The following is a 26882-nucleotide window of genomic DNA, read 5'->3' on the forward strand; positions in this document are numbered from 1 at the left end:
GATCGTTTTATAGATACGCGATGGTTCATCGCCAGAATGCTTCATTGACAGCACAAACCACCTTTTTTCTGTAAGGAGCTGCCTCACACTGTTGCCACGAAGCGGATAGTACGTGTAGGATACACCCGCGACGAAATGTCCCTACAGCGCTAAATCCGCGTAACGACTGTCGATGGAACGGTAGTGTCGACGAACGAGAATCCATAAAACATCTGTCCACAAAACGTGTTTTTTGGCGAAACGATAGAGACCCGTTGCTCTGAATGACGCCAGCTCTACACGCAATAATAATGTCTCGAAGCTGCGATGTCGTGCTCGTTTGTACACTCAGAGAACCGGGCACCGCCACCGCGCACACATGCCACAAATACAAAAGCGAAGAAACTCTGACATAAACAGGAGAAAAAGGAAAGCACGTCCCCAGCTAGCAGGCCCCATGCCTCGCAAAACGCAGCATCCAACGAGTGCATGTAAACGGCAGACTTACCTTTATCGGGCGGGCACATCTTGGTTTGTGACTGCAGTGCAGCTACGTGCCAAGCATCGCTTCGTGAACACGATCCGCTTTGTCCAACCACCTTGTAAAAAAACACGCAATTCAAAATAGCGCGAATGAACAAAGGCGATGTCACCCGCCAGCCGAAGCAAAAGTATGGCCGCCGAAGCACGCCGAGATGGAATGCAGGAGGTGAGGAGGTCAAGTCTCCTAGCAACACGAAGGCCAGATAACGCGCGAAACGCGATCGCTATCGCGATAGGTTGTCAGTCGGATGACGTGTAACCAGTGGCTGCTAATCAGGACGCGCGCTCTACTCTATTACCGCGCGCATTTTGTTTGTTTTGTTGCGCTCTCCTGATAGCGCTCCCTCTCCCCTTTTTGAAAAAGGAAAGGGGGGGGGGGGGGGGGGGGTGTAATGGTGCACCTGGCAACACCCTCGCCTCGCCCGCCGATTCCTTTGGGAGAGGAGGATTCACGTGATGGGAGTACGATTACGCTCGCCGGGTGTCTCCAGTCGAAGGGGGGTGTAAGGGTGCGCGATACACCCACATACACCCTTTTTTTCTGAGAGTGTAGAGTCACTACAGCAGCTTTTAGTCATTTGTGTAGAAGAGGCGGATGCGCGCTGCCTTCGCTTCAACAACAAAAAGACTGCAGTCGTGCAACTAGCCGGACCTGAAGATGTATGTATGTATGAAAAACTTTATTAAAGGTATATCATGAGGGAGGTAGTTTGAGGTGGCCCGGAGGGGGCCATCTCTCACAAGCACTAGGTGGACTCCTCAGTACAGGAGCCCATTGGCGACTGCCGCGGTTCGGGCTCGGTCAACCAGGGCCTCCTGGCCCTCCAGGTCGGAGCAGTCGAGCAGGGCTGCCTCCCAGTCCTCCCGGGTGGGGTTGGGTTTTGGGACGAGGTTCGGGGTTGATTGGCATGCCCACACCATGTGGAAGATGTCCGAAGACTTCTCCGCACAGTGCGGGCATTTTCCTGTATAAGCAGGATCAAAGTGTTTTAAAACTGCCGGGCACAGCAGGGTTTTGGTGTAGAGACGGAGGAGTGTGCGTTCCTCCGCCTTTGTAAGGCCCTTACAGGGCTTAGGATAAATTGCGTGGCCGAATTGGTATAATTGAGTAATTTCTCGAAAAGTGAGGGCTGGATTGGGTTCGGGATCCATTTCGGAAGGGTCTGAAGGCGTTGCCCGGAGAGTGAGCGCGCGGGCGGCGGCGTCTGCCGTTTCGTTGCCTTCGAGGCCCATGTGAGCAGGAGCCCAGACGATCGTTCGAGACGCGGGGGCCCCGAGGTAGTCACTATCTTTAAGGATGCGATACGCAAAGAGAGGAATGTACCCCTGTTCAATATTTCTGCAGGCCCCTCTCGAGTCGGTGATGATGACTCTCGAGTCCTGGTCTGCGGCGGCTAGAGCGATGGCGATCTCCTCCGCATGTGTTATGTCTTTAGCTCTGAACGTAAGGCCGTTCACCAGGACGTTTTGGTGGACGACTGCAGCCGTGTACCTCCCCCCATGGTGAGGGCCGGAGGCGTCCACATAGAAGATTCCGGGTTTGGACCCATAGTGGCGGGCCAGTGCCTCCGCCCGCGCAAGGCGCCTGCCACTGTGGTCGTCACGTGTCATGTTGGCTGGAAGAGGGCGCACGTGCAGGGCGCATCTCCAGACTTCGGGGATGCGTACGCGCTCTTCTGTCAGTGTTAGGTGATGGATGTGTAGTCGGGCTAATAGGTGGCGTCCCGACGACGTCTTTGAAAGTCTTGTATATTGATTGGTCAAGTGTGCCTCCTGGAGCTCCGCGAAAGTGTTTACCATCCCCAGGCCCATGAGGCGCTGGTTGGACGTGTTCATCGGGAGATCGAGGGCACGCTTGTACATCTTTCTAAGAAGCACCTCAAGGGCGGTCTCGTCAAACTTGCGCAGGTGGAGGTAAGGAGTCGAGTAGAGGACTCGACTGGTCACGAACGCGTGCGCCAGCCGCAAGGCGTCTTTGCACCGTAACCCCCCGCGTTTGTTGGAAACACGGCGGACCATTCGGCCCACCTGGTCCCCCACCTTGCGCAGTTTAGCCAGTGTTGTATCAACCCGCCGATGTTTGTGGATAAAGAGACCAAGCACTCTAATCTCATCGTGTTCGGGTATCGGGCCGCTGGCCAGGGATAATTCCATTTTGGTGGTGCACTTAGGCGACGGGCGAATGTGCACAAATTCGGATTTGGACGTGGAACATTGAAGGCCGCAGCGGCGGGCGTAGGCGTCCACGATCTCCGCCGCTTGCTGCAGGTTGGCCTCAATGTCTCCCACCGACCCGTGTTTGGCCCAAATGGTTATGTCGTCGGCGTACAACGCATGCTGGACGCCTTCGACTTTCGCCAGTTGAGCCGGAAGTTTCATCATGGCCAGATTGAAAAGTAACGGCGAGAGGACCGCGCCCTGTGGTGTTCCTCTCGTTCCCAGTTGATAGGGGCCGTGTTCTTCGTCTTCTATTCGGATAAAAGATTGTCGATCCGAGAGAAATTGCTTGATATACTGAAAGGTGTTAGGTCCACAGTTGGTCTGGGAAAGGTGGTGTAGGATAATTTCGTGTGTGACGTTGTCGAAAGCCCCCTGCAAGTCTAGGGCGAGTACTGCCTTATCGTTGAGGGGGCACTCGACAGGGTTGAGAATTTCTCGGTCGAGCTGAAGCAGAACATCCTGCGCGGACCGGTGCTGGCGGAAACCGAACATGGTGTCTGCGAATACATTTTGGTTTTCCAGAAACCCAGACAGCCTGTCCCGCACCATGGTCTCCATCAGCTTTCCCGCACAAGACGTCAGGGAGATGGGGCGGAGGTTGTCTGTGTTTATGGCTTTGCCGGCTTTCGGAATGAAGGTTACCAGGGCGGTCTTCCATTCGAGTGGGATGGGTGTCTCACCAAGCCAAATAGAGTTGATGAAAACGAGGAGGGTTGCATAGGCGGGGTCGGGAAGATTGGCAAGCAGTTTCACAGTTATCATGTCCCGGCCCGGTGCCGTTCCTCGTTTCATTTTAGCTAGGGCCGCCTTCAGGTCGTGCAGCTGGAACGGCTGATCCAGCTCCGCGTTCTCTGAACCCGCATACGAGTACGCAGGCCCTCGGGGGTCCTGTTGGGTGCAAAGGTATTGGTCGCGTAGTGTGCAAGCTAATTTTGAGGTATCTCCATCGAAGCTATGAATAGCTCGTTGGAGATGTTTTTGTGTTTCGGCGCGGGTTTGAGTCGGGTCAATTAGGGCGCGGAAGAGGCGCCACGGGCTCCGGCTAGACATTTGTCTGGCCGCCGTGTTACAGCGGTCCACCCAGTTCGAGTCGGCGAGTTGGACCGCGTACTCTGCCGTTTGCTGGGTGAGCTCGGCGATACGAATTTTGAGCTTTCTATTATGTTTTTGGCGGCGCCATCTGCGGACGAGGCTGTGCCGCGCCTCCCAGAGGCGCAGAAGGTGGTTGTCCACCTCCGGCGTTGCCTCCGAGAGTTGAATATCGGTTTCCGTCGAACGGAGGTGTGTAACCAATCCTTGCGCCCACGCGTGGTATCTTTGTTCGTTGATGGAGGCCGAATTGATGTAGCTTTGCCGGAACTTATTCCAGTCGGGGAGTCGAGCTTGTGCGTGGGGTCTTGCCAATGGTTTAGTCCTTATGGTGATATTGATAAGGCAGTGGTCACTACCAAGGGTTTCCTCGGTGTTGGCCCACTCTGCGTGTCTAATGTTTTTCGTAAAGGTAAGATCCGGACACGTATCCCGGGTCACAGAGTTACCCACTCGCGTTGGATACGCAGGGTCGGTGTGGAGAGTCAGGCCCAGGGTGGACGCAAGTTCCGCTAGCTTGCGTCCCCGCTTCTCCTCACGAACGTACCCCCAGAGCGTACTAGGGGCGTTGAAATCGCCCACAATCACGAGGGAGTCCCTGCCCGCAGCCTTTAGAGCGCGGCTAAAGAGTGCTGCGAACGTTACATTTTTGAGTCTGGGGGAACCGTAGATATTGAGTATGTGGAGGGGTGCATCTTGTTTCTTGAGCGGAAGGAGTGTCACCATCACATACGAATATTCAGTTTGAAGTTCCAAGTCGACTAGATTTGCCGTATAATTTTTATGCACACAGACGCAGAAGAGGGGTCCTGCTGGAAGGTGATGTAGTTTGTAAGAGTGGCGCCGCTCCCTGGCTCCTGGAGAGCAACCACCGCAGGAAGCGAGTCGAGAGTTGAAAGGAAAAGTCGGAGATTCGCCCGCTTTGCGCGGGAGCGGAAGCCCCGGCAATTCCACTGGACAATTTTGACGGGGGTGGCCGAATTGGTTCTTGGGGAGCGCCTGATCTTAGGGCTGCTCGCCATGCTGAGTTAGGCTAAGGAGGGATGGTAGTGACGCTGCTGCGGAGCCAGCACTCGCGGGGAGGGGGGCGTCCTCCAAACCGGAGAGCGAGCAGCTGTCGTCATCGTCTACATCTGGGGCGCGTCTAGGTTTGAGAGGGCGGCCGGATACGTCCCTGTAGGGACCGCCGGGCCTGCGCGAGGGGCGCAGGGAGTGCGCAATTTGTTGGGCAATCATCGCGGGGATTGTCTCTTGCAATTTGGAGATGGTGTTGACCATCATTGGGATTCGGTTTTCAAAGGCGGTGAATCGGGCGTCAATCGCCGCGAAGCGGGCCTCGAAACGGGCCTCAAATGCGGCCGCCGCACTTGACGCCGCGTTCGGCGCCACGAGCTCACTCTCCATTTCCTCAGCCGCGGGGGGGGGAGGAGGACGCTGGTTCATTTTGGATTCCAATTCGTTAATTTTCTTCAGCAGCTTCTCGTTTTGGGCCCTGAGGGCTGCTATTTGATCTTGCTCGGCGCTGCGCGCCCTTGGGGGGGGGGGGGGGGGGGGGGGGGGGGGGGGGGGAGGGGGAGTGAGAAGTGGGGAGGAGGAGCCAGCCCTACCCGAACCGCTCACCTGATTTCCGTTTTTGACGGCGTCGACCCAGGACCCGGTCTTGCCACGCTTCTCCGCCGTTCGTTTCTCCAGGCCGCCGTGTGGTGGCGACTCCGTCGACGGTCGGTTTCCAGCACCTCCGGTAGGTGGCGCTGGCTTCGTGGTGTTAGAGGTTTCTCGGCGAGACTGGTCGCCGGGAGGCCCAAGATGGCGGCTTTTCTTCTTGGGCGCCATATTCTTTTTTCCTCCCGTCTGGGCGGCCATCTTGGGTGTGCGGAATTTTGCCGCACAGTCGCGAGAGTTGGTGGCATGGGCGCCACCGCACACAGAACACCGGGGAACACAGTTATGAGGGGCCCGCACCCCCCTCCACTAGCGGAGCTTGGAGTCCGCAGAGTCCACACGTGTTCGGCTGCAGGTTTGGGCATGCATCCGCGCGATGCCCGACGGCCCCACACTGGCCGCAGGCCGGGATAGTTTTGTAATAGTTTTGCACAGAGACGACCATGTTGTCATAATGCACGTAACGGGGCTTCTCTTTACCCGCGAAGGTGATGCGTGCCTTGTTGGATGTGCCGAATTTTCGGATTTCCACAATGGTACCGGCGCGCCAGCACACTCGGTGTTGAAGGGTTTCGGTGGTGTCCGTGTTACGGACCACGATCACTCCGTGGCATGTGTTGCCGCCGTCCTGTCTCAAATAACCCTGAAGCGGGATTGAGTCCTTCTCAGTGTTGACTGCAAAATCCCCGATGAGCCGGTCGGCCGCCTCGATGTCCGGGGTATGCACGATGATGATGTTTTGGTCTCGCGAGGGCAGAACGGAGATGGCGCGGGCCCGTTCCGGTCCGAGGTACGCCGAAATGGCGGTTCCGTAGCCGGTTTCCGTGAGCACCTCGTGAAGAGAAACACGTTCTCGGGGTTTGAGGACTATAACGTAGTCTTCGGGATCGGGTTTGGGCATTGGGCGCGGCTTCCATTTCGTGAACGCCTTGCCCTTGCTTCCCGTGGCGCGTGTCGCGGGAGCATTCATTTTTCCGACCGACGAGCCCTGGGCCATGGTGTCGCCGGGCGTCGCCATCTCGGCTTTGTCCTGTAAGCGGCGTGCAGCCGCTTGAAGTAAAGCTTGACTCCGAATTTCCGGAAAAACCGTCGGGCTTGCGTCATCGGTGGTGGGAACCGAAGCCCACGCCATCGCCTCAGGGTCGTAGCCGCGTAATGGGAGCGCGCGAGTCGACATTTTTTCCTCGGAGGGCCGACTCTACCCGCCTCTCGGCGGGCGTGCTGCGGCGGGCCGACGGAGCGGGGCGATGTTTATACTACGATCACGTACAGTTCTCCGGGGTTTGCGGAGCCCGGAGAAGACGTCCGTTCTCGTCGGAGGTTCGCAGCCGAGTCGGACCTGAAGAGCCGCGTCTTGGTCACTGCGTGCTGAAGGGCGAACGAATCCCCCTGCAAGGCACCTATAAGTACCTGGGTATTCTACTCACAAATAAGCCAGAATACCTAGCGGAACACCATCTCCACCTCAGAAAGACGGCCGTGCGAAACACCAGTGTCCTTCGCAAGCGTAACCTATGGAGCTGCAATCGATTTCTGGTTACAAGGGAACTCTGGAAAGCAGCCATGGTCCCTGGCCTAACGTTTGCTAATGCTGTTGTGTGCATTCCTGGAGACGTGAGGGACATTCTGGAGCGCCGGCAGCGCGAAGTTGGGAGGCAGGCCCTAGGCTGCCATGGCATGGTGGCGAACGAAGCGGTCCAAGGAGATCTTGGATGGTCATCGTTTGAAGCCAGAGAAGCAGCTAGCAAGATCGGCTACGACGGGCGTCTGCGACACATGGACCGAGGACGGTGGGCCAAACGACTATTTGTGTACATACACCTGAAAGGGATACAGACAAAGTGGAGAAAGCGACTGTACCAGCTGAAAAAGAAATATGGCTTCTTTACCGTGCCCGTGGCTGCCACTACAGAGCAAAAGTGGGAACTGGAGGTGCGGAAGAGAGTGCGCGAGGAAGAGGCTGTGCAGTGGTCGGAGGCGGCCCGCTCAAAGTCAACCCTGCAAGTGTACAACCGCTGGAAAAATGAAATATCGACAGAGACAACTCTGTATGATAATAGCCTGAGCAGCCGCCTGCTTTTTGAAGCACGTGCGGGAGGGCTAAGAACGCTAGTGTACAGGCAGCGTTTTGACCAACAGGTACATACAACATCATGCCGGGCATGTGGCGAAACCGAGGAAACTATCAAGCATATTGTGCTCTCCTGCCCAAGTCTCGTACCAAGACACCCGGTAGATTGGGGCCAGGCGCCAGACAACGGGCTGCATCTAGACGAGGGACAATCACACGAACACTTTCTGGCAGAAGCCCTCGGCTTCCGAGTTTGGGACACAGGCAGGGATGCTGTGTGCTGGCCCAGTGCGGACTTAAATCGCGCTGCAGTGGCACTGCAGCCCAGCTGGAAGTGCAGCGACGCACTCGAGAGGACTAAAAGGAGGCTGGAGGACTGGTGGCGAAGAATGCAACAGTAGTGCAATTTTTTTCTCTCCGTTTTTATTCGGCTAGGTCTGATTTCTATTCAAACCGCCCGCTTCAAAGGGAACAGCCATAAAATCATCATCATTATCATCCTCTCATCCGTTGCCTACCGCTCTACCTGCTCAGTTTCAGCAGCCCCTGGCGATTTGCCTGGCTTTGTCAGTATCGACGCTTTACACACGCGCCAGAATGAGCCGCCATAGCCGCCCTTCTCTTGTCTTACCGAGATGCCGAGCCACTGAAGCGGGTGTCGACGAGTCTCCACAAAGGCCCATGCTGGGGAGAAGGACACGGTAGCACCTAAAGTGACAATAACCTGGCCTGCTGTGGCAATGGTGAAGTGAAGCGAACGGAATAAGAGGAAACAAAAACTGAAGGTCGGTTATGGCGGCGTCTATGCACAGCTGCTGCAGTCTTTCAACGCGTGCGAGAACCCCGCTGAGAGTTTGCGCGAGCAGAGCACGAGGCGGCACGAGCTGTCTCGTAAACTAGCGCCTGCCTCTTTTAAATTACCGTTATGGCGGCGTTGCGCAAGCGTGAAACGCTTCGTGAGATCGGTCTATTCGACGTCAAACACGCAAATTCCACCGCGCATTCATTTATTTATTTTTGCCATATGAACAGCGTTGCAACCGCGAAGTTGCAAGTAAAATTGCACCATGTGAATTGGGCTCAACCCGTGCGTGCGCGCGTTTTGATGGAACGACCTGAATTTTTTTTGGCCGTGTGACCTTAACAAATCTAACTGCATTTAACGGGAAACTGCAGCAATTCTGTGTTTGAAAGACAAAAAAAAAAAAAAACACTTAAGTCGTTTTCATTTGGCATTCGGAATGACGAACATCGATATTATTTTTCGATATGGTGCACGGAAGCTGCAGAAAATCATTTACGAAGTACCGCTGAAGCAACTCCTTCCCGGAGCGTGACGTCATATCCGGAGTTTTTCTGGAATTTCCGATCTCGCTCGTCTTCAGCGCCTTATAAAAGCTATGCACGCGCACTCTCGCTACTTTAAGAAAGGTCTGAAAAAGACGTCGAATGGTGTCTGTGCGGGGGAATACACCTGGCATGCTTGCAGTTGCACGCGCTGCCGACACGAGCGACACGCGCTTGGCGGCCGACAGATCCTAGGATGACGTCACGACCGGCCGGAGGTTTTTCGTCTTTTCTCGCGTTTATTTACTTCTTCGGGAAAAGCGAACGTGATATTCAGATTTACGGCATAAAAGTACTCTTGAATTCATCGCTAACACGTTTTTTTTCAAGAACCTCTTTAGCTTTCCTTTAAGCCGAAGGAGACAGTCATCTAGCCAATCGAGATGTTGTGGCACGCCGGCTGTTTCTCCTATCTCGTCGGTGCAAAGCAGTGAAGCCGGATACGCGCGCCTTGGGCGAAGCGGCGAAGCCTGACGCCAGTGGGCCGAGGCGAAGCGGTAAAGTTTGACGCGAGAAAACGAATAATTCTGAAAACAATCTTCGTCATTTTTTTTTTATATATATATATTCTAGAAACTTGAATTTTTCGAACAGTGGAAGTATACTACGAACCGAATCGCGTAGCTGCTACTATTTGCGAATTATTTGAAGGTCTAAATATTCGCACCTCTATACGTTTCTCGACTTGTCGAGGGCAGCTGATCTGTGTCGCTGTCTCCTATAAACTGGTTCTGACGTACCGGTTAATTTGGGATTATACGAGGATATATTTATTTAACTGTTTATGTTACAATTGCATGTTGTCTGTGACGTAGCCAGGGGGGGGGGGGGGGGGGCGGGGGGGGGGGGGGGGGAGGGAAGGGGAAGCTTATGGGGCTTCAGCCCCCTCCCCCCAAAAAAGTTCCTGGTACGCCACTGGCTGGTGCTACGAGAAACGTCTTTAATGTCTGCGGCCGTACCCAGTCTGTGGCTTTCGCACGTCCCGCGCTTCTCCGGGGCTCGCCGCTCGGTTGTGCCCTGCCGGTGTCTCCGGTTGCATCCGCCGTTGTGTGGGCTCACTAGGTCGTGTTCGCAATGCACGGCGAACACGCACTTAATACACGGCACGGGATCCGTTCACTTTTGAGTCATTGGACTTTAAAAGAGAAGACGGGGCTCTTGGTCGAAGTGGGCACTTCTGAGCTTATACATAAACTGTCTGGGAATAAATGAAAACAGTGACATTGTAGGAAGAACTGAGGAACAGTGGAAAAACTACAAGAACGATTGAAGAACAGTTTAGCGTGTGTAGGAACAACTGAAGTAGAGTGGAGAGTATGTAGGAACAACTGAAGGATAGCGAATAGTGTGCACGAACAACTGAAGTACAGTGCGACACTTGGAACAAGTGTAGAACAGTGGATAAATCTTAAGAACAGTTAAAGAACAGTGTACAGGTCAGGGGCGGATTCAGGACTTTCCTGGGGGGGGGGGGGGGGGGGGTCAGGTGTTGGTCGGCGTACCATTTGTTCAGAAGACTTCTCCACCTCTCCTTCGTTTCACGCCCTAAATTTTACACATGCAGAAATCAAGAGGGGGGTCAGGACATCCGGACCCCCCCTCTAAATCCGCCCCTGCAGGTGAACAATGTACAACTGAAGAGCTGTGCACACTGTAGGAACAACTGAACTTTATAGAATAGGAACAACTGAGGAGCGACTGAGAATGTGTAGGAAGAACTGAAGAACAGTGGAGAGTGTGTAGGAACAACTGAAGAACAGCGGAAGGGGGCGTAGGAACAACTGGAGAACAGTGGACAGTGTAGGGTCAATTCAAGAACGGTGTAGAAACCGTAAGAACAATTCCAGAACAGTGGAAAGTGTTTAGGAACAACTGAAAAACAATGGAGAACTGTGTAGGAAGAACAGTGGAGTTTGTGCACGAACAACTGAAGAACATTGCATTATGTGTAAGAACAGCTGAAGAACCGGGGAGAACTTGTAGGAACAACTTAGAAACACTTAGAAAATGTGTAGAAGCTTTCGCTAGTCTTTTAATGCATCTTTACCACCTACTCATTATATGTGAATATTTGTTTCGGCTTGCTCTGGCGGTACCCGGCGCAGCGAAGGATGTCTCCATCGCACGAAATTAGCAATGCAGAGCGCGGTCCCACCCGGCTGGGAGAGAAAAGAATGTCCTTCGCTGCACCTGACGTAAACACGCGTTCCCGTTATAGATCCGCGAGCAAGGAAGAAGAGGAGGACCGCAGGCCCGCTCGATACCATCGGCGACGACGATGCTCGTCGCACCTCCCACGCGCTCGGGCACGTGGCGCGGGATCGTCGAAAAGCCCTCTTGCGGCGCAATCGACCGACCATGGATCCGGGACGTTGACCTCAGATCGGAGCGAGCCGGAGAGCGCGCTCGCGCATCTCGCCGGAGAACCCGAGGGATCCGACGCGGGCGCGACGCCGCTACGCCGCCGGGACCCGCGAGGTGGCGTTGCGTGCCACGAAGGGCGCCGCGACCGTCAACGTCGGTCGGAGGACGCCGCGTCGCTCGTTCCGCGGAGGAGACAGCAGACGGACGGACAACGTCGTCCTTCTCTCTCCGTCCCGACCCGCGGTTGGACGCCAGGAAGCCGCGCTCGACTCTTCGAGCGGCGCGTCGCCGGCAACAAGCGGCGCCGTCACCGTCGCCGTCCGACCTCCGTCAAGGGGAGACGGCGCGGACTCGTCTGCCATGTTCCCGGATTACTCGCGGTAAAAACACGCGCGGCGTGAGCCGACCCGCGGCCATGCGGACCCTCGGCAAGGAGGCCCGGCTCCCGCCCACGCTCGAGGAGCCCGCAACCTCCGGCGGCGGAACCGAAGACCCTGCGACCGCGGGCGAGAAGCCCTCAGCTTCGCGGTCGTCCAAGGCACGTTCCCCGTTCAGCAAGGCCAGGCTCGCCCTCCATCCGGACAGCGCGGGGCTCTTCGGCTACCGGCACAAGTCTCCGTCCAAGTCGCCCACGAGGATACCTCCGCCCCCTCCGCCCCCGCCGCCGCCCCCTCCGCCTCCGCCCAAGTCGTCGGCGCCCTCGGGGAAAGGTCCCGGCGGCAAGGCGGCTGCGTGCCTGGCCCGCGGCTTGAGGTTCCCGCTCAAGCGTCGCAACACGGCCGCCGTCGGGGAACTGCGCGTGGGTCCCGCGTCGGGACTGCCCGAGGCCGCCGCCGGTCGGGACTCCGCGAGGAAGACGCTCTCCTGGCAGGGCAAGCCTTCGAACAAAGGTCACACTCTCTACCTGGTCGCTAATAGGATTAGAACGGCAGAGAGGTCGGTGCGAGCTTCCTAATGTGACTGACAGGTTGACAACGACAGGAAGGTCCTTACAGCGGCCTTCAATTATACCGCCTCCTGTTTTGCACGCTTTAGTCACTGACAGGATTAGAACGGCAATGAGGTTCCTTCAGTTGTCCCGCCGCCAGTGTGTATGCTATAGGCAGTGAAAGGATTCGAACGGCAGAGAGGACCTTTGGTTTTCCTGCCTCCAGTGCGCATCACGTGGTCCCCGACGGGATTAGAACGGCGGAAAGGGCCTTTACTGCTCTCGCTTCCGGCGCGAACTTTCTACCTTCGATAATGCTTCGGCGACTCATGAGCCTTAAGCGTGCACGCGCAGCCAAAGCACCGCAGAAGGTAAGAGCGCGTCTTGGAGATACATTGTGTCGTTCTTATCTTATCTAGGACTGTTGTCTCACTGAATCCGTAGATAAGGGCCAGAGCCGTCAGGCCCGTATATCCGAACGTAAATAAGCCGCCGCCCGTATGTCCTATCTCGTCGTATTCACGCAAAGACACCGCCGATGGGTGAATGAACGATTAGAGCACGTTTTATTCAATCTCTCGTCTATCGTGGGTTGTAACTCGTAAGTGTGGCTGAAGCGGAGGCTGTTTGGGGGAGGGGGGGATTTAGTCGCGAGGGCAGCTCGTACTGTATAACGACGGCTTGCGCAAATAGGAGAATCACCAGCGAACGTCTTGATGATGTTCACACAGATCCCCGAGCCAGCCACCTGATTCGGACCTTCGTTACCTTGTGACAAGAATGTTTTGCAAAAAGTGTGATTTTGAATTTTATGTTGTTTTGTTGTCTTTGAATCTTGATATAAAGATATTAGGTGGCGGTCATGATCGCGATTTTATCAAATGCGCAATTGAAGACCTTCCGGCAAACCAGTACGGCATAAATTTGAGCAATTTTTCTGTGCGTGGTTTTTCAAATCGTGACGTCGGCCGCCATCACATTTACATTCGTCTTCTTTCCATCGCAGTCTCCTGTAGCTTCAATTTTTCGGGGAAAATTATTAACAAAATAATCTTTTTCTCGTCGCGGAAGAGTATCGTTACACAACTATGGTAACATTCGAACGCGTTTGTCTTTGTGTAGTTCTAAGGCATCTTCGCAGTTTGCGCACAAAAATCATTTTTTTTTTAGCACAATCAAATTTTGCTTGCATATACTTATGATTATTTAGAATGCAACTGTCTAGGTTTGCGTAGAAAAAAAAAAAAGATATATGTGTGTGTGTGTGTGTGTGTGTGTGTGTGTGTGTGTGTGTGTGTGTGTGTGTGTGTGTGTGTGTGTGTGTGTGTGTGTGTGTGTGTGTGTGTGTGTGTGTGTGTGTGTGTGTGTGTGTGTGTGTGTGTGTGTGTGTGTGTGTGTGTGTGTGTGTGTGTGTGTGTGTGTGTGTGTGTGTGTGTGTGTGTGTGTGTGTGTGTGTGTGTGTGTGTGTGTGTGTGTGTGTGTGTGTGTGTGTGTGTGTGTGTGTGTGTGTGTGTGTGTGTGTGTGTGTGTGTGTGTGTGTGTGTGTGTGTGTGTGTGTGTGTGTGTGTGTGTGTGTGTGTGTGTGTGTGTGTGTGTGTGTGTGTGTGTGTGCGCACTATCTCCTGACGAAGCCGAGCCTCTCGACGAAACTGTCGTAATACATACAATACACTCTTAGCATAGCAACTCCGAAAGTATTGATCTTTGAAGTATTACATTTCCCTGTCCATTATTGTTAAACTATATATATATTTACATATACCGGGTGTTTCTGCGAAGACTTTAAAAAATCCTAAAAATTGGAGCGTTTGAAAAAAAGCAAAAAAAGAAACTGTCTACAAACTACCAGCCACGGCGGACGTCAGGAAGTGCCAAAAACATACTAATTAGCCAGCTAATTAAAATGTGTTCATTAACTTTTTAATTAGTGGAAATAGACGCATGGTTCCAATTAGAAACTTGCTGAGCGTTATCGAAAGCCACTAAATCAGTCATTTTTAGAAAGACTTTGAGCGCTTGAGAAGAGTAGTAGCGCACTAAAGTTACCACTCGTGGAGCAGGTACAAAGCTAGCGGTTGCCGTAAGGCGCCCGCGCGATTTTTCCGCCTCTTATCTAGCCCTAGTCTTGTACCTGCTCCACGAGTGGTAACTTTTTGGCGCTATTACTTTTCTCACGCGCTCAAAGTCTTTCTGAAAATGACTGGTTTAGTGGCTTCCGATAGCGCTCGGCAACTTTCTAATTGGAACTATATGTTTATTTCCACTAAATAAAAAGTTAATGAACAAATTCTAATTAATTAGCTGGCTAATTAGTATGTTTTTGGGAATTCCTGACGTCCGCCGTGGTGTTCCCGAAGACATTTTCGTTTCTCATACGACCTAATTTTTCGTATTTTTGAAAGTCTTCGCAAAAACACCCGGCATATATATATATACATATATATACAAAAGCGTCGTCTGTTTTAGCGCTTGGTCTCGTGTTCGAAGAGCGAGAGAGAGAAAGAGAGTAAAAAGAAACTTTGTGAAACGAAGTATGATCCGTTGATTAGAGACACTACCCTTCCAATCTGAGCTCGGCGCTCCCATCTCCTCCTCTCTCTCTCGGTTTCTCTTCGTCTAATTTCAATACAGGCCATTCCGCTTATGTGAAACCCGGATGCTTTCTGAGCTAATCTCCAGACGTCTCGAACGGCTCGCGAGACGATCGGCCTTGAGGTGTACAGACTACATGGTCTTCGAGACAGTCTTCCTTGACTCGGCCATACTTTGAAAACTACCGGCGCTAGAAGACCCCTTGTGGCGGCGACAGTCTCCTGCTCGGCCTGAGCGCGTTTTCGTTCGCAGATGATCAACAAACGGCCGGGTGGCCAACTTTCGCGGGCTTCACTGCCCTCGCGTAGCGCAAACGGCGGCCTTGCGGCGTTGAACCGGCTTTGCTCGACTGACGTCTGTCTCCTTTGTTTCTTTCCGACGGCTGCTTGTGCCCGTCTCGACTGTACGCAAGCGCATGCATGGGCGCCCGTCGCACTGCATCCCTTTAGCGGCGCCCTTGGCGTCCCGTTGGCAGGTTGCAGAGCCGCGAGACATTTTTCTTTCCTGTCGTCGCAGAAACAAGTGATGGAAAGGCGGCTGGCTGACAGAGTTTTGAGATTTCGTGTGTGCTCGGTGAACCCTGTAGAGCTTCGGGGGAACGCAGTCGCGTCGGAACTGGAGAAACCCCCAATCTACTCAACAGTTTTAACGTTCCTGGAATATGGTGTGTTTACCGCTACCGAAAAGCTTGTCCCTCGATTTCCGCCCGATGACATCATACAAGTGTCATGCTGTCACAGGGCGCGATCATCGCGGCGTCCCCACAGCGGTGGTAGGTGTGTCAGACGCCTGTTTTGCTGCAGATCGCTGTTCAGCTTGACAGCCCACGGAAGCTTCGGCAGCCAGAACTTGGGACGCGACGACGACAGCGGCGCTCGCGTTTGCTCGTGCTTCTTGCTGGAACTTCTGGGACCAACCGCAAAGATCGAGACGTTCGGCAGCGTGACATCAGCGCGACAGCCGACAGCTTCTGTGACGTCACTTGTGGCCGCTTCGGGACTCTTCTGGATGCGAGACGGGACGCTAAACGCACCAGTCAGAGACGCGGCACCGTATACCGTAGAGTAACGACACCTCCGCCATCTTGGTGTTTCCAATCAGTGTTGTCTAGTTACCAGAAGGTTTATACAAAATCGCAGAGAACGCTTTCTTCCTCTCTCTCTCTCTCTCTCTCGCTTCGAACCACATCGAAGTCGAGTTTTAGGCTTAGCGTCTGAGGCGTAGAGTTTGAAGCGCAGCACCAGCGCAACCGGAGCGAGCGAACGAGCCGGCAATCGTCTTTGGCGAACCAGATTAGCGACTACTTGATAATGAAAATAAGAAAAAATAATAAATTTAGAGAAAATCAGTGCACCTTCCGTTCGGTCCTAACTCATCGATGCCCACAGCTACCACCGGTGCGTATACCCGCCGTAGCAGTGGTAACGCGGAACCGTTTTATGCATATACGTTTTTTATTTATTTATTATTATTTTTTTTTTTTTGGGGGGGGGGCCTATTTTCAAAATGACCGACTGTCAACTTTCGCCACGGATTAAGCCAGATAATCAGATCTGGATTTTGCGGGTATCGACGTCCGGTAAGCGGACGGAATGGAATTTGGTACTCTGGGAACATTCGGTGACTCCAGTTTAAACGAAGTGCCATGTCTAGAGGTACGCATACGAGTACGTGTTTTCCGGACTATTGTCCGCCGACTATTATACATGTTTAAAAGTTGAAGTTTACTATAACAAGATGTCAGTGATTTTTTTTTTAATAACAGAGTATATTGATGGTGATTTATGGTTCATACAAGCTTCTTTGTGAGCTAATACAGCAGGCATTTGTTAAGGTGTATTGTGTGTGATATTGTTTACGTTCGGAATACGCCACTAAGTGCGGTCTATGCGCCGCGTGTGGACTGTCTAAGCAAAAAACTTAACTTCGGACCCAATTTTGTTTTTGCGGACTATACGCCGGGTGCGGACTACATATAGTCCGCAAAATACGGTGCATTCCGCTCTATATAGGCAGTTTTACGATAATTTACTCTGCGTGAAATGATTTCCAACCCTCCCGGTGTATTGACAGATCAAAATATGTTTGTGTTTTGTCTTTCCTAACGCGAGACAGGTGACCGAACCTTTGTTGATTAATATCATTATTGACGTCGCTCTGAGGCTACACCAAGAAAACGCGGGATGAACGCGTGTTGAAAAAATTCGCATTCGAAACACGTGCCTTAGCGCGGCGCTAACGTTTCCAAGTGAACTTCTTGGTGTTAAACGTTTAAACAGAACAAAGAAAAAATACCCACCCCCCTTCCCCGGCAAGAAAAAAAGAGAGAGAGAGAGAGCTTTAGAATAGCGTAAAGCCCCCTACGTTCGCACTGCGTACAACGCACACGAGCTGTCAATGAAACGCTGCGGAGCGCGTGAATTCGGCGCTCTTAGTACAGCGGAACGCAAACGCATACGCGGACAGTTGCGGCGCCATCTAGACGTGCTTTGACGCGGAACGATATTAGACAAAACAAAGCTACCGCACATCCTTAGAACGGGTTTCCCATCCCGGTAGACAAAGAGTCAAAAGACGAACCCCGAATAGTGCGGAAGGGAGCGACTCCACTGCTCGAAAAAGCGGCATGATCCAAGCTCGCCGCCTGTACGGCCGCCTCGCGCTTGCCGGCTCGTAAACAAGGTGCGCTCGCTGGATCGATCGTCCCGCGAGGACTGCGTGTCCGGACCGAGGAAGGGGGATGTTTACCGGAAATTGCGTGGTGTCCCAGTCGGCACGGCACTTCAGTTTTGATGGGGGAAAACGCGGACACCGGTACCGGAGATTTCTTTCCGTCGTTGACGAAGAGAACACTTCCGACGGTAGAGACGCAGTTGGGACGGGGTCCGAGACGCTCCGCGTTAAAGTGTTTATGTAACAAACCAATATGTAGAGAATTGCAATCGTGGCGCCCGACTTGTGTTCCACGCGTGCAGGCAGGTGCAGCGTGGGCGTGAGCGTAGCTTTGGTGAGCTCTCACTTATACGTATTCGCGGGGCGAGAAGTTTGGGCATCGCCGCCTGGTGGAACTTTATCACAACCCAGAGTGTGGATACTTCTACTTAATCCGCTGTGCAAGCACGTGCAATGCCGATCTTTTATGCACCATGAAGATTAAAACGTAATCGCGCGGGTGGCACGTGCACTGCGCACTGTGAAAAAAGCAGAAGCGCCCCCCACCCCCCCCCCCCTTTTTTTTTTTTTTACCGAGCTTCTCACCGCGGGCGCGAATACAGTCTCTAACGATATGAAACGTCCATTCGACGATGCGGTTTTAGGCGGCTATGTAGGACTCGCTTTGGAAAGGCTCGTATTGCTCAGGGTCATGTGCTCAGGGTAAAGAACAAGCGAACCTTTGTTCTAAGCTCGTGCTATAAACTGAGTGCCTATCGTCATTCACCGAGTGAGAACAGCGGGGCGCGTCTTTCGAACGTCCGGCCTCCACGCCACGTGCACGTGCTCCGTGCTTTCTGCCGTCGTGCTTTGGTTGTGTCATAGCCCTTTCTATACTGACAAAGCCTGGCAGATCGCCACGAGAAGCGGCCACCGAAATTGAAAAGGTAGAAACGCAGACAACGGATGAGAGGAGAGCCAGGTGACGGGCGCCCCGCTGGGACGAGACGCCGAAACACACCTCTCCCGAGCGGTGAAATGTCCGCTCGTGCTGCTCTCGTTCCTGGCGCTACCGCTTCTTTTCTCGTCGGGTTTGAAAACCATGTTTCGGGTCCTCGCCGCTGCAAAAGCTGTGCGCTGAGGTCCAAGTTCCCCGAGAATCGATCTGTGCTACCAGGTACCTCGCGCTCCAAATCTGCGACCGGGCACTCTATGGCTCCGTCGTCGAACTGCCAGGCTTTGTGAGTATAGAGGAGGGGCTATGGTTGTGCGTGTTCTCGCACGATCTCGGGTTGCACGAGACAAAGTAGCGTTGTCAAAGGTAGGAAGCTTGCGCCAGCTGGAGGCACGGGGCAACTGAAACTCCTCCCTGCCGTTATCAATTTGTGATTCGCTGGCCGCCGCCATGTCGCTTCGCTTGTCAAAGCTACGTTTACGCGCACGGTACAGCTGCTTGCACGTGTGGGGCACCAGTGAGGCGCTATGCTAGGCGAATAAGTCTTTCATATTGTTGAAGACAGTACTTACTTGCCCGCACGAGCGGGGACATGGCGGCAGCCAGATGTCGTGCTTGCAATTGTGTAACCGAGTATAGGTCTTTTGCTAAATTACCCAGGGCACGAAGGAGCATGTTGAGAGTGTATACAGTTATACGAGTGTTGTGCGTGGTGGCGTTTGCAGCAGTAAGTGCTTATTACCAAGTAAAGTTCGAAAACAAATGGAACTTTGCTGTGCACGTGTGTTCGTCAAAGCCCTTATTTGATTGCTTCGCTCGAATCTTTTACACGCGTGTTTTTACGTTCCCGACAATCGCCTTGGCTTATGTGTACGGGCCCCCCTCCTATCTGCCTAGCCTTGCGATCCACCCAGAGTACCCCAAGTTTCGCTGATAAAGAATATTATTATTATTACTATTATTATTATTATTATTATTATTATTATTATTATTATTATTATTATTATTATTATTATTATTATTATTGGTGCTTGGGTAATTCAGCGAAACTCTCTCCACGCTGCTAAAAGGTGTTTCTGAAAAATGAGTGATCGTCACGCATTCTTGATTTGCCTCACTTATATTTTCTCGCATATTCCAGGTTAAAATATTTTACTGTCTTTCGTCCCGCGTACCAGATGCGGAGACCACGTGACTGAGAACGCGACGGGAAACAGAAAACGTCTATAGGCCCGTTGCTCTCCGGCAGGGCTGCGCGAGAGCGTCCTCCAGAGGCGACTATGCATTGCTGGTCGATGCATGCTGGTTCCACCATCCACGCGTTACGACCATAAAAATGGCGCTGTACCGTTCTATTATGCACGAGCCACGTTCGAAACCAAGCGTCTCTCAGCCTGTCCATGCGCAAAAATAAAACGTCTAAACAGCTAAAATTTAAAGAAAAAGTAATTATGCAGCTCGCGGCCTCAACGCCCCACCAAACGTTCCTTTCAGCTTTATTATTTGTATCGCTTTCTTTCATAACGTCCGCGAGCACGTACCTTTCACTTTACGTGATAGCGAAGCTATAGGGTGCATCAGTGTCCTGGCAGAAGCTACTTGCAAAAGCATAATCCCTTGAACGCTGCTCGCATGCTGCAGGGGTGCGTGTGCTTGACAGGGACACTGAAAGCTCGTAGCCCGCTCTTGTAGCCTCTGCGCTGGCACTTATAGTAAAGAGGACTATAAAAAAAAAAACTATATAGTGGGGAAGCGTAATGACGCATGTTCGAAACGAGAGCCATATGTTTTGCTCGCCCTTGGCGCTGCTCAAAACTTGAGAGCTACGGGCCTATCTCGGCGTTCGTATCCGATACACACGTGGTATATCGTGAGTGTTTTCGAATTTACCTCTCACTGTGCTCGCCGCCGCGGATGATCCCAACGAACCATCTTCAGCGATGAGTTTTTGTTGACACGTTGACACGGCTGGTGAGTGCGAGCTTACTCCGATCTTCAGTACTTTCTTAATGTGCGTTCCGCACCACCGAGATTGCCGGTCCGAGCAACCTATCAGTGTGAGCTCCTACGGAGCATGCGCTGTGAACATCGCGCACAAATATGGCCTCCGATCACCGTTTCCTATGCGGAGAGAAACTGAGGGAGAGAAGAGCACGAGAGTGCGCGGCGACGTCATGGCGGCGAGCTCTGATAGGAAGGGCAGTGGGCAAACGCAGAGGCTAGTTGCCTTTGAGTTACCCACTGTAGGCAGATAGCCTTTACGTCTACCCACTGTCCTTCTATTCAGAGCTCGGCACTCTTGTCATCACCGCACGCTCTTGTCTGGTCCTCTCTAAAGCCGAAGTCACACTGCTTACTCATCGTACAAAAGACAGTCTGCAAGCAGATTCGAACGCGAGTCACCGCGAGACCCGTGCTTCGAACGCCGCGTGGCAAAGAGTTCGAAGATACAATTTGGCACGCGGCATTCGAACCACGGATATCGCGATGACTGATGTTTGCAGACTGTCTTTTGTACGATGGTATAAGCGGTGGGACCTCAGCTTTAGTTTATCTTCATAGTATGCCTTTTGTAGACATTGCGGCGCACAGAACATCGGTCGAAGCGCGTTCGATCCCCGTCCCGTAACAAACGCTGTCAATGGCGTCCGCTCTCCCTGTCGTTTCATTCGCCGTGCAAACGACCCATTGTCGTGTCGGAGAAAGACGCGCGCGCGTTGTTTGAGACAGGCATCGTCACCTGTATATACGTGACGGGGCTCCTCCCTACAGCTCCGGAGTTCGCAACGACGACATTGCAGCTTTCGACGCGCGTTCTCTCGACGGAACCCGGACTGTCGCTAATCTTAGCACCCCGATGCGGGAGGGCTGTGCCAAGCGGCCAAGAAGCAGCGGCGGCGCTATGCTCCGTTACACCTTACGACGAACCGCAGCGGTCGTTACGACCCATTCCAGCCACTCCAAGGCTGCCGAGGTGTCACGTGACGGCGTGACGCTGCGCCCCCTTCCGGAGGACACGTGATACTCGCGCGGTTTTGGGTAGGATCGAATAGATCGTGGCGTCCTGTGCGGTCCATGGTAATTTCAAATAGTGGCGGCAGCGGCTATAGGTCCCGCACTTCTGCGGAGCTAGCGTCTCTTCGGAACGAATTCGCGCCAGCGTTCCGTGACCTCGCTGGGAGCGCGTCTATCGTGACGAAACGTTAAGAAATGCCGAGACGCTGGCGTAACCTGGCAGCGGCGGCTTCGGTGCTCGAAGGGGGAGTAAGTATCCGAATAGGGGAAGCCAGCTGGGGGTATTCTCGGCGGGCTGCTGGAAACTCCCGAGGGTGCCTGCGCGGCTCGGGGTGCTTTGGCGCGCGAAGTCTCCTGTGTAGCTCCCAAAACGAAGCTGCTACTGCACGGCATGGCTAGCGCCGACGCAAGATCCGCGCTCTGTTTCGCTATTTGCTCTCGAAAGTTAAGGCCTGCTCACACCACGGCGCTATTCGCTGGGAATAGCCCTGAACTTGCTAATGCAGCGCTGGCTTCTCCCTGATGCTGCGCGTGCTGGGCCAGTGCAAAGTTACCTTATTTAAGTCAGCGCTGACTTGTCAGCACGTCAAGTCAGCGCATGTGAACCGGCCTTTGATGTCAAAAACTAAGTTTTGTTGTGTATTTGGTTTCTTCGCGTAGGCGCGTTAGTAGTTTCTATGTCAGTCTATGGGAGGAGGAGGAGGAGGAGGAGGAGGAGGAGGAGGAGGAGGAGGAGGAGGAGGAGGAGGAGGGTATCCGAGATAAAGTCGAGAACCTGTCTTACTCAGAATGAAAGTTGTCGGTATTATCCGAGACAGATCTCAAATAAAATTTCTGCCAAGGCGATTGCTGGTAGGCGCACGAGGTACGATCTGCATGTGCACTCCGTACATGGGTAAATTACTTTCAAAATGTAATTTAATTACAATTACAATTACTTAGCTCCCAAAGTAGTTAAACTACAATTAGAATTACTACTACGCGAAAGTAGTTCATTGCAATTACAAATTACTTTTTAAAAGTAATGCAATTACTTTACAATTACTTATTTCTTAGAGTTACCCCCCACCTTGGGCCATATAACTGTAAACGAGTTATATGGCCACCGTATAAATGTCACGCACTGTACTTTCCTTTTATGAAATTTGTTAAATGGATTACAGAACTTAATAGTTTGGAGTATTCAACTCCTGCGTTCTCATATTCTCAAAAAATAAAAATAAATGGCGACAAAATTCACAGGTGCGAGGTGAATCTCCTTGGAGCTTATGCAAATGGTATCCAAGTCAAACCAACAAAAATGAACTTAAAAATAATACAAGGAAACAAATATGCGACAATACTGGTATCATAAAGCTCACGTAAAAATGGCTAATAAGTGAAACGTGTAAACGACGTCAAACATTTAAAGGATACGACAACTTACGAACACATTTCATCCACGATGACTCGCTGCCTCTCCCTGTCTGTGGACTTGTAACATGCCGGATGTGGGTAACCGTAGCACGCGAACTGTGGTCTCTTCCACAAAACTAGTGTCACAATAGCAGCAACTCTATTGCCAGGGATTCTGGGTTAATTCAGTGCACGGTAGCACCCAAAAAGCTCCCGAGATAGATAATAAATTTAGGATCGTCATGTAGCTAATCATTAGGATAGCAATGATTGTATCGATGTTATGCGTCTCATAAAGAAGACCGATTTGAATTTAGCATGACAAGAACAACCTCGAAAAATTCATGATACACTGTAAACGACTTTATTTTCGCGAATCGCCTACAATTCGCGAAAAATAAGTCCCGCGAGCAATTCCGGTGAAATGTAAGCACATTGGAATCTATATTGCGACCCCACCGCGTCACAAAAATGAGAATCCGCGAATTATTCCAAAACTGCGGCCTCTTGGACGCCTCGATTTCATGATTTGCTTGAGCGTGTTTCAGCTGGAAGATATAGACGAGCCATGATTATTTTTTTTTATAACTAAGTAATATTGAAAGTGACAAAAAAAGTTGCCTACCTGCAAATGTTTCCGCAAATTGGAGGTCAACTTTCGCATTGTTCAATTTGTTTTCAGAGACGGTGCGGAGAGTTTGCACCTCACGATTATATTTCTTACATTGCTGATAATCTGTTTAAAGAATTTTTCGTAACAAGGCCCCGGCAGCTTTTCCTTTTCCATTGTAGATAAGACTGTTGCAGGTTCTCAATGCAAAGCAGCACTGCGTTCGTCGGGACCGCTCCACAGGCCAGGACGAGAGAACAACGCGTGGAGGGTCACGATAGAGGTGTAAAAACAAAGTACAAGCCAAGCCCTCTATAAAAAAAAAAATAAAAATAAAAGAAGCCTTCAACGAACAACAAATGTAAAAACAAGCTCCCTACAGTCTAAAGCCGTGGTTTGTAAGTTTTGGAATCTCGTCCAAACAGGCTGACAAACTGTTGAAAGGGTTAGGTAGAGCGAACACTAAATAATGAAGATTTATACAGTAATGGAAGTGCTGCGCCATTTGCGCCAAATTGCGCCGTGAGCGAAAGTCTGCTACATCTTGCGCCAAGGTGCCATTTTGGCTAAGAATTGCGCCACACCTACGCCTAGATGGTGAAAACGAAAAATTGATATATTTTTTATTGGTTGACCCTAATATTTAAAGAAGTAGGAAGAAAGAAAAACGGTAGAAATATGTATTTCACAGCGTCTGTACTTCCCGTTGTTTCATCTGAGGTCAGAACACAGTCGAAGGCTCGAACACATACAACACGAACACACATAAAAAAAGTGCAAGTCACGGGGCATTCGCTGCATTTGATTGGTTTAATCGACGAGGGAAAAGTTACAAGAAGACGGTCGAATGTGTCTATGTCGCGCTTTGACGTTCTTTGGTTGATCCCATTGGCTCGTAGCGTCGGCTGCGCTTTAAATTAAGGTGAAATGAAGTTTTAAGATTGCTCGTCCACCGCGCTGGCCGGATGATGCGCTGGCGGCTTGATCGCCGACATCCTCTAAACTTTCAGACGATGTCGGCGATGTGAGGAGCCAAAAGTCGCGAGAAAACATTGCAAAATAGGAGGATAGCGGCTTCTGCGATAAGACAGAACCAGGCTCTTGTACTCCTGGTGAGATTACTTGATTACGACTGCCGTATACTTTCGTGGCACCTCTCACCAGCCCACGCGCGTCGATCTTCACCGCCTTGCACCGGAGTGCTAGGAGTAGCGGCTGCCATGGGTGAGCGTTTGGTTTAGCAATACACGTAAATTATGGTCAGTGCCATTGCAGGTCCACATTCTTTGGTATCGATTATATATGATCTCGTTTTCAAATGCTGCGTCGAGAAAGAAAAAAAAACAAAAACGCGGTGCTTTATTTGAATAAATGTAAGTGCAAGAGTAAATTTGCATAATATATATATTTTTTTTTCAGTTTATAATATTTAATTCTTGAGTTTGGTAACGATAAAATTTGGTTGGCGCATTTTACTGATATACGTGTTAGCGATTATGTTGGTTTTTGGTGGCATTTTACAGAAATTATACATACAGGCCAAATAAATTATCGGGTGTAAAAGTGGGAGGGGAGGGAGGCTTTACCCAAACTGAAGTGTGATTCATTTCTCATCAATTTGTTTAGTACCAATCGTAAATGGAACCTACCCTGACCAGAGCCCTATTTATAAAACGAAAGCTCTGTGTACCTTTTGCGCCCTATTTGTTTCTATTACAAAGGGTAACAAGTAATATGCTCCAGTATGAAAGAGAAACCCTCAGCCATTATCAAAAATAAACTCATTTAGCGATGCAATCAATTTTTTTTCAACGTATATGTTAAGTGACGTTGGCATCTGCTCCAAGAGCGACAGTGGCTGCTCCAAACGAATATTTTGCCTGCTACGGAACCTGTTCCAAAACGTCAAATGCAGCTTCCATCACTGTTTATACAAAAAGGTAGACGAGGATTGGGAGAAGGAAGAGCAGTGTAGCAACAACAGTTGGAAGTAAAGGCCCGTTCACACTCTTGCGACCGAGTAAGACCGAGAGAGACCAGACCGGTTTTTAAGCCTCTTGCGATCTCTTAGGACCAGCTCCGCTGCATCGCATCCGGTCCTAAGAAGTCGCCAAAGGCTTAAAAACCGGTCTGGTCTCTCTCGGTCGAAGTCGGTCGCAAGAGTGTGAACGGGCCTTAAGGCAGGGTGAGTTGTGTTGATGAGACCTGCTGCTTCTTTGCTTCTTCGCCTCGATGTTAGAGTAGCACGACTTACTGATGGTGGTACCAACATATGAGATAGAGAAGGACGAGAAAAACTCATAAAGAAAAGAGAATAATTTCATGAACAAAAAAGTTCCCAAACTTGACTGAAATATGTAAAACGAATATGCTAGCGGCGAAGACGCGTAAGGAGAACCTCGAACCTCCCCGCCTCGACCGGATGATGTGATCGGAGCCAACCAGCTCGACTTCGACCCCCGATGCCCCCGTGTGGGAATGAGAAATAAGAATGACCTTTAGAAACAGGAGCAACAGGAAGCGAACGAGACGAAGAGTCAGATTCAGCTACGACAGGAACAAAAAACGGACGCGAATGTAGCACACATTTATCAAATTATTTCTCAAATTGTTCATTAAATCGTTTTACAGTCTACAAAATCCTTCATTCTGTTCTATCCCAGCCTCTCCTTCCCATCCCTGTTTTCCTTTTTTCTTTTTTTTTTTTTGAGGAGGTGGGGAGACATTCTCCCCCTGTCGCTTTGGCCGTGCTGTCGCCTCCGTTGCCAGGGGGGAAAAGCGCCGCCGCAAGAAAAATCTTGCAAAAGTAAATGTAATTGTGCCTGAAATTTAGCAATTACTGACGATAGAGAGTAATTAAATTACAATTACAATTTCTTTTAGCCAAAAGTAATTATTACAATTACAAATTACAATGAAAAGTAATTAAACTACAGTAATTTAATTACTGTAATTGAATTACTACCCAAGTTTCAGTGCACTCTAGCTAGTTCGGTTTGGCAGGGCTTCCTCTGGGGGGATTTCCCTCGGTGGATTTGGAGCGGTTTCGGAGCGCTGTTTTGTTGGTAGCTTCTAGAGCGTGCCAGCGCTCGCTCGCATCTACCGCATAAAAGGCGCGAGCATAGAGAGCTTTTCGATCGCTCTAAATCCACCGAGGAAATACCTCATTAAATAACCTGAATTTGTTTTATTTCCAACAAGCTGGTCTATCACATGGTGACACGTAAACTCTCTCTACGTTGTTCTAAAGCGCGTAAAAAAAAAAAAAAAATCGGAGCCGACTTTTGCTTTGGATCGTGCTACGCTTCCATTTTGTGTCACGCTATTTCTTTTGCGTTTTTCTTTTTTGTTTTTCCTATTCTATGATCGCTGCCGTTTCCGTTGGGGACTACAAAAAGCGGCACCGCCCAACAACACTGAGGCATCTTAGGACGACGTCTGTCATAAGACAAAAGTCGGC

The 26882-nt window shown here is 51.3% G+C and overlaps 1 protein-coding gene across 5 annotated transcripts in view; it reads left to right on the forward strand.

The window, feature by feature from the left end:
* Window positions 1-26882, forward strand: part of LOC8035265 (5'-AMP-activated protein kinase subunit gamma-1) — a 417493-nt gene that overhangs the window by 310593 nt on the left and 80018 nt on the right. Inside the window, exon 1 of one of the 5 annotated variants that reach the window (XM_040222908.2) lies at window positions 11411-12165. The exons of the other annotated variants lie outside the window; for them this stretch is intronic. Coding sequence (XP_040078842.1) covers window positions 11691-12165 — 475 coding nt within the window. The 5' untranslated portion in view covers window positions 11411-11690. Of the gene's footprint in view, window positions 1-11410; window positions 12166-26882 lie in introns of those variants that run through there. 5 annotated transcript variants of the gene reach the window in all.

The sequence above is a fragment of the Ixodes scapularis genome, unplaced genomic scaffold, assembly GCF_016920785.2.
Source record: "Ixodes scapularis isolate PalLabHiFi unplaced genomic scaffold, ASM1692078v2 PGA_scaffold5__190_contigs__length_132052651, whole genome shotgun sequence".
Lineage (NCBI taxonomy): Eukaryota > Metazoa > Arthropoda > Arachnida > Ixodida > Ixodidae > Ixodes > Ixodes scapularis.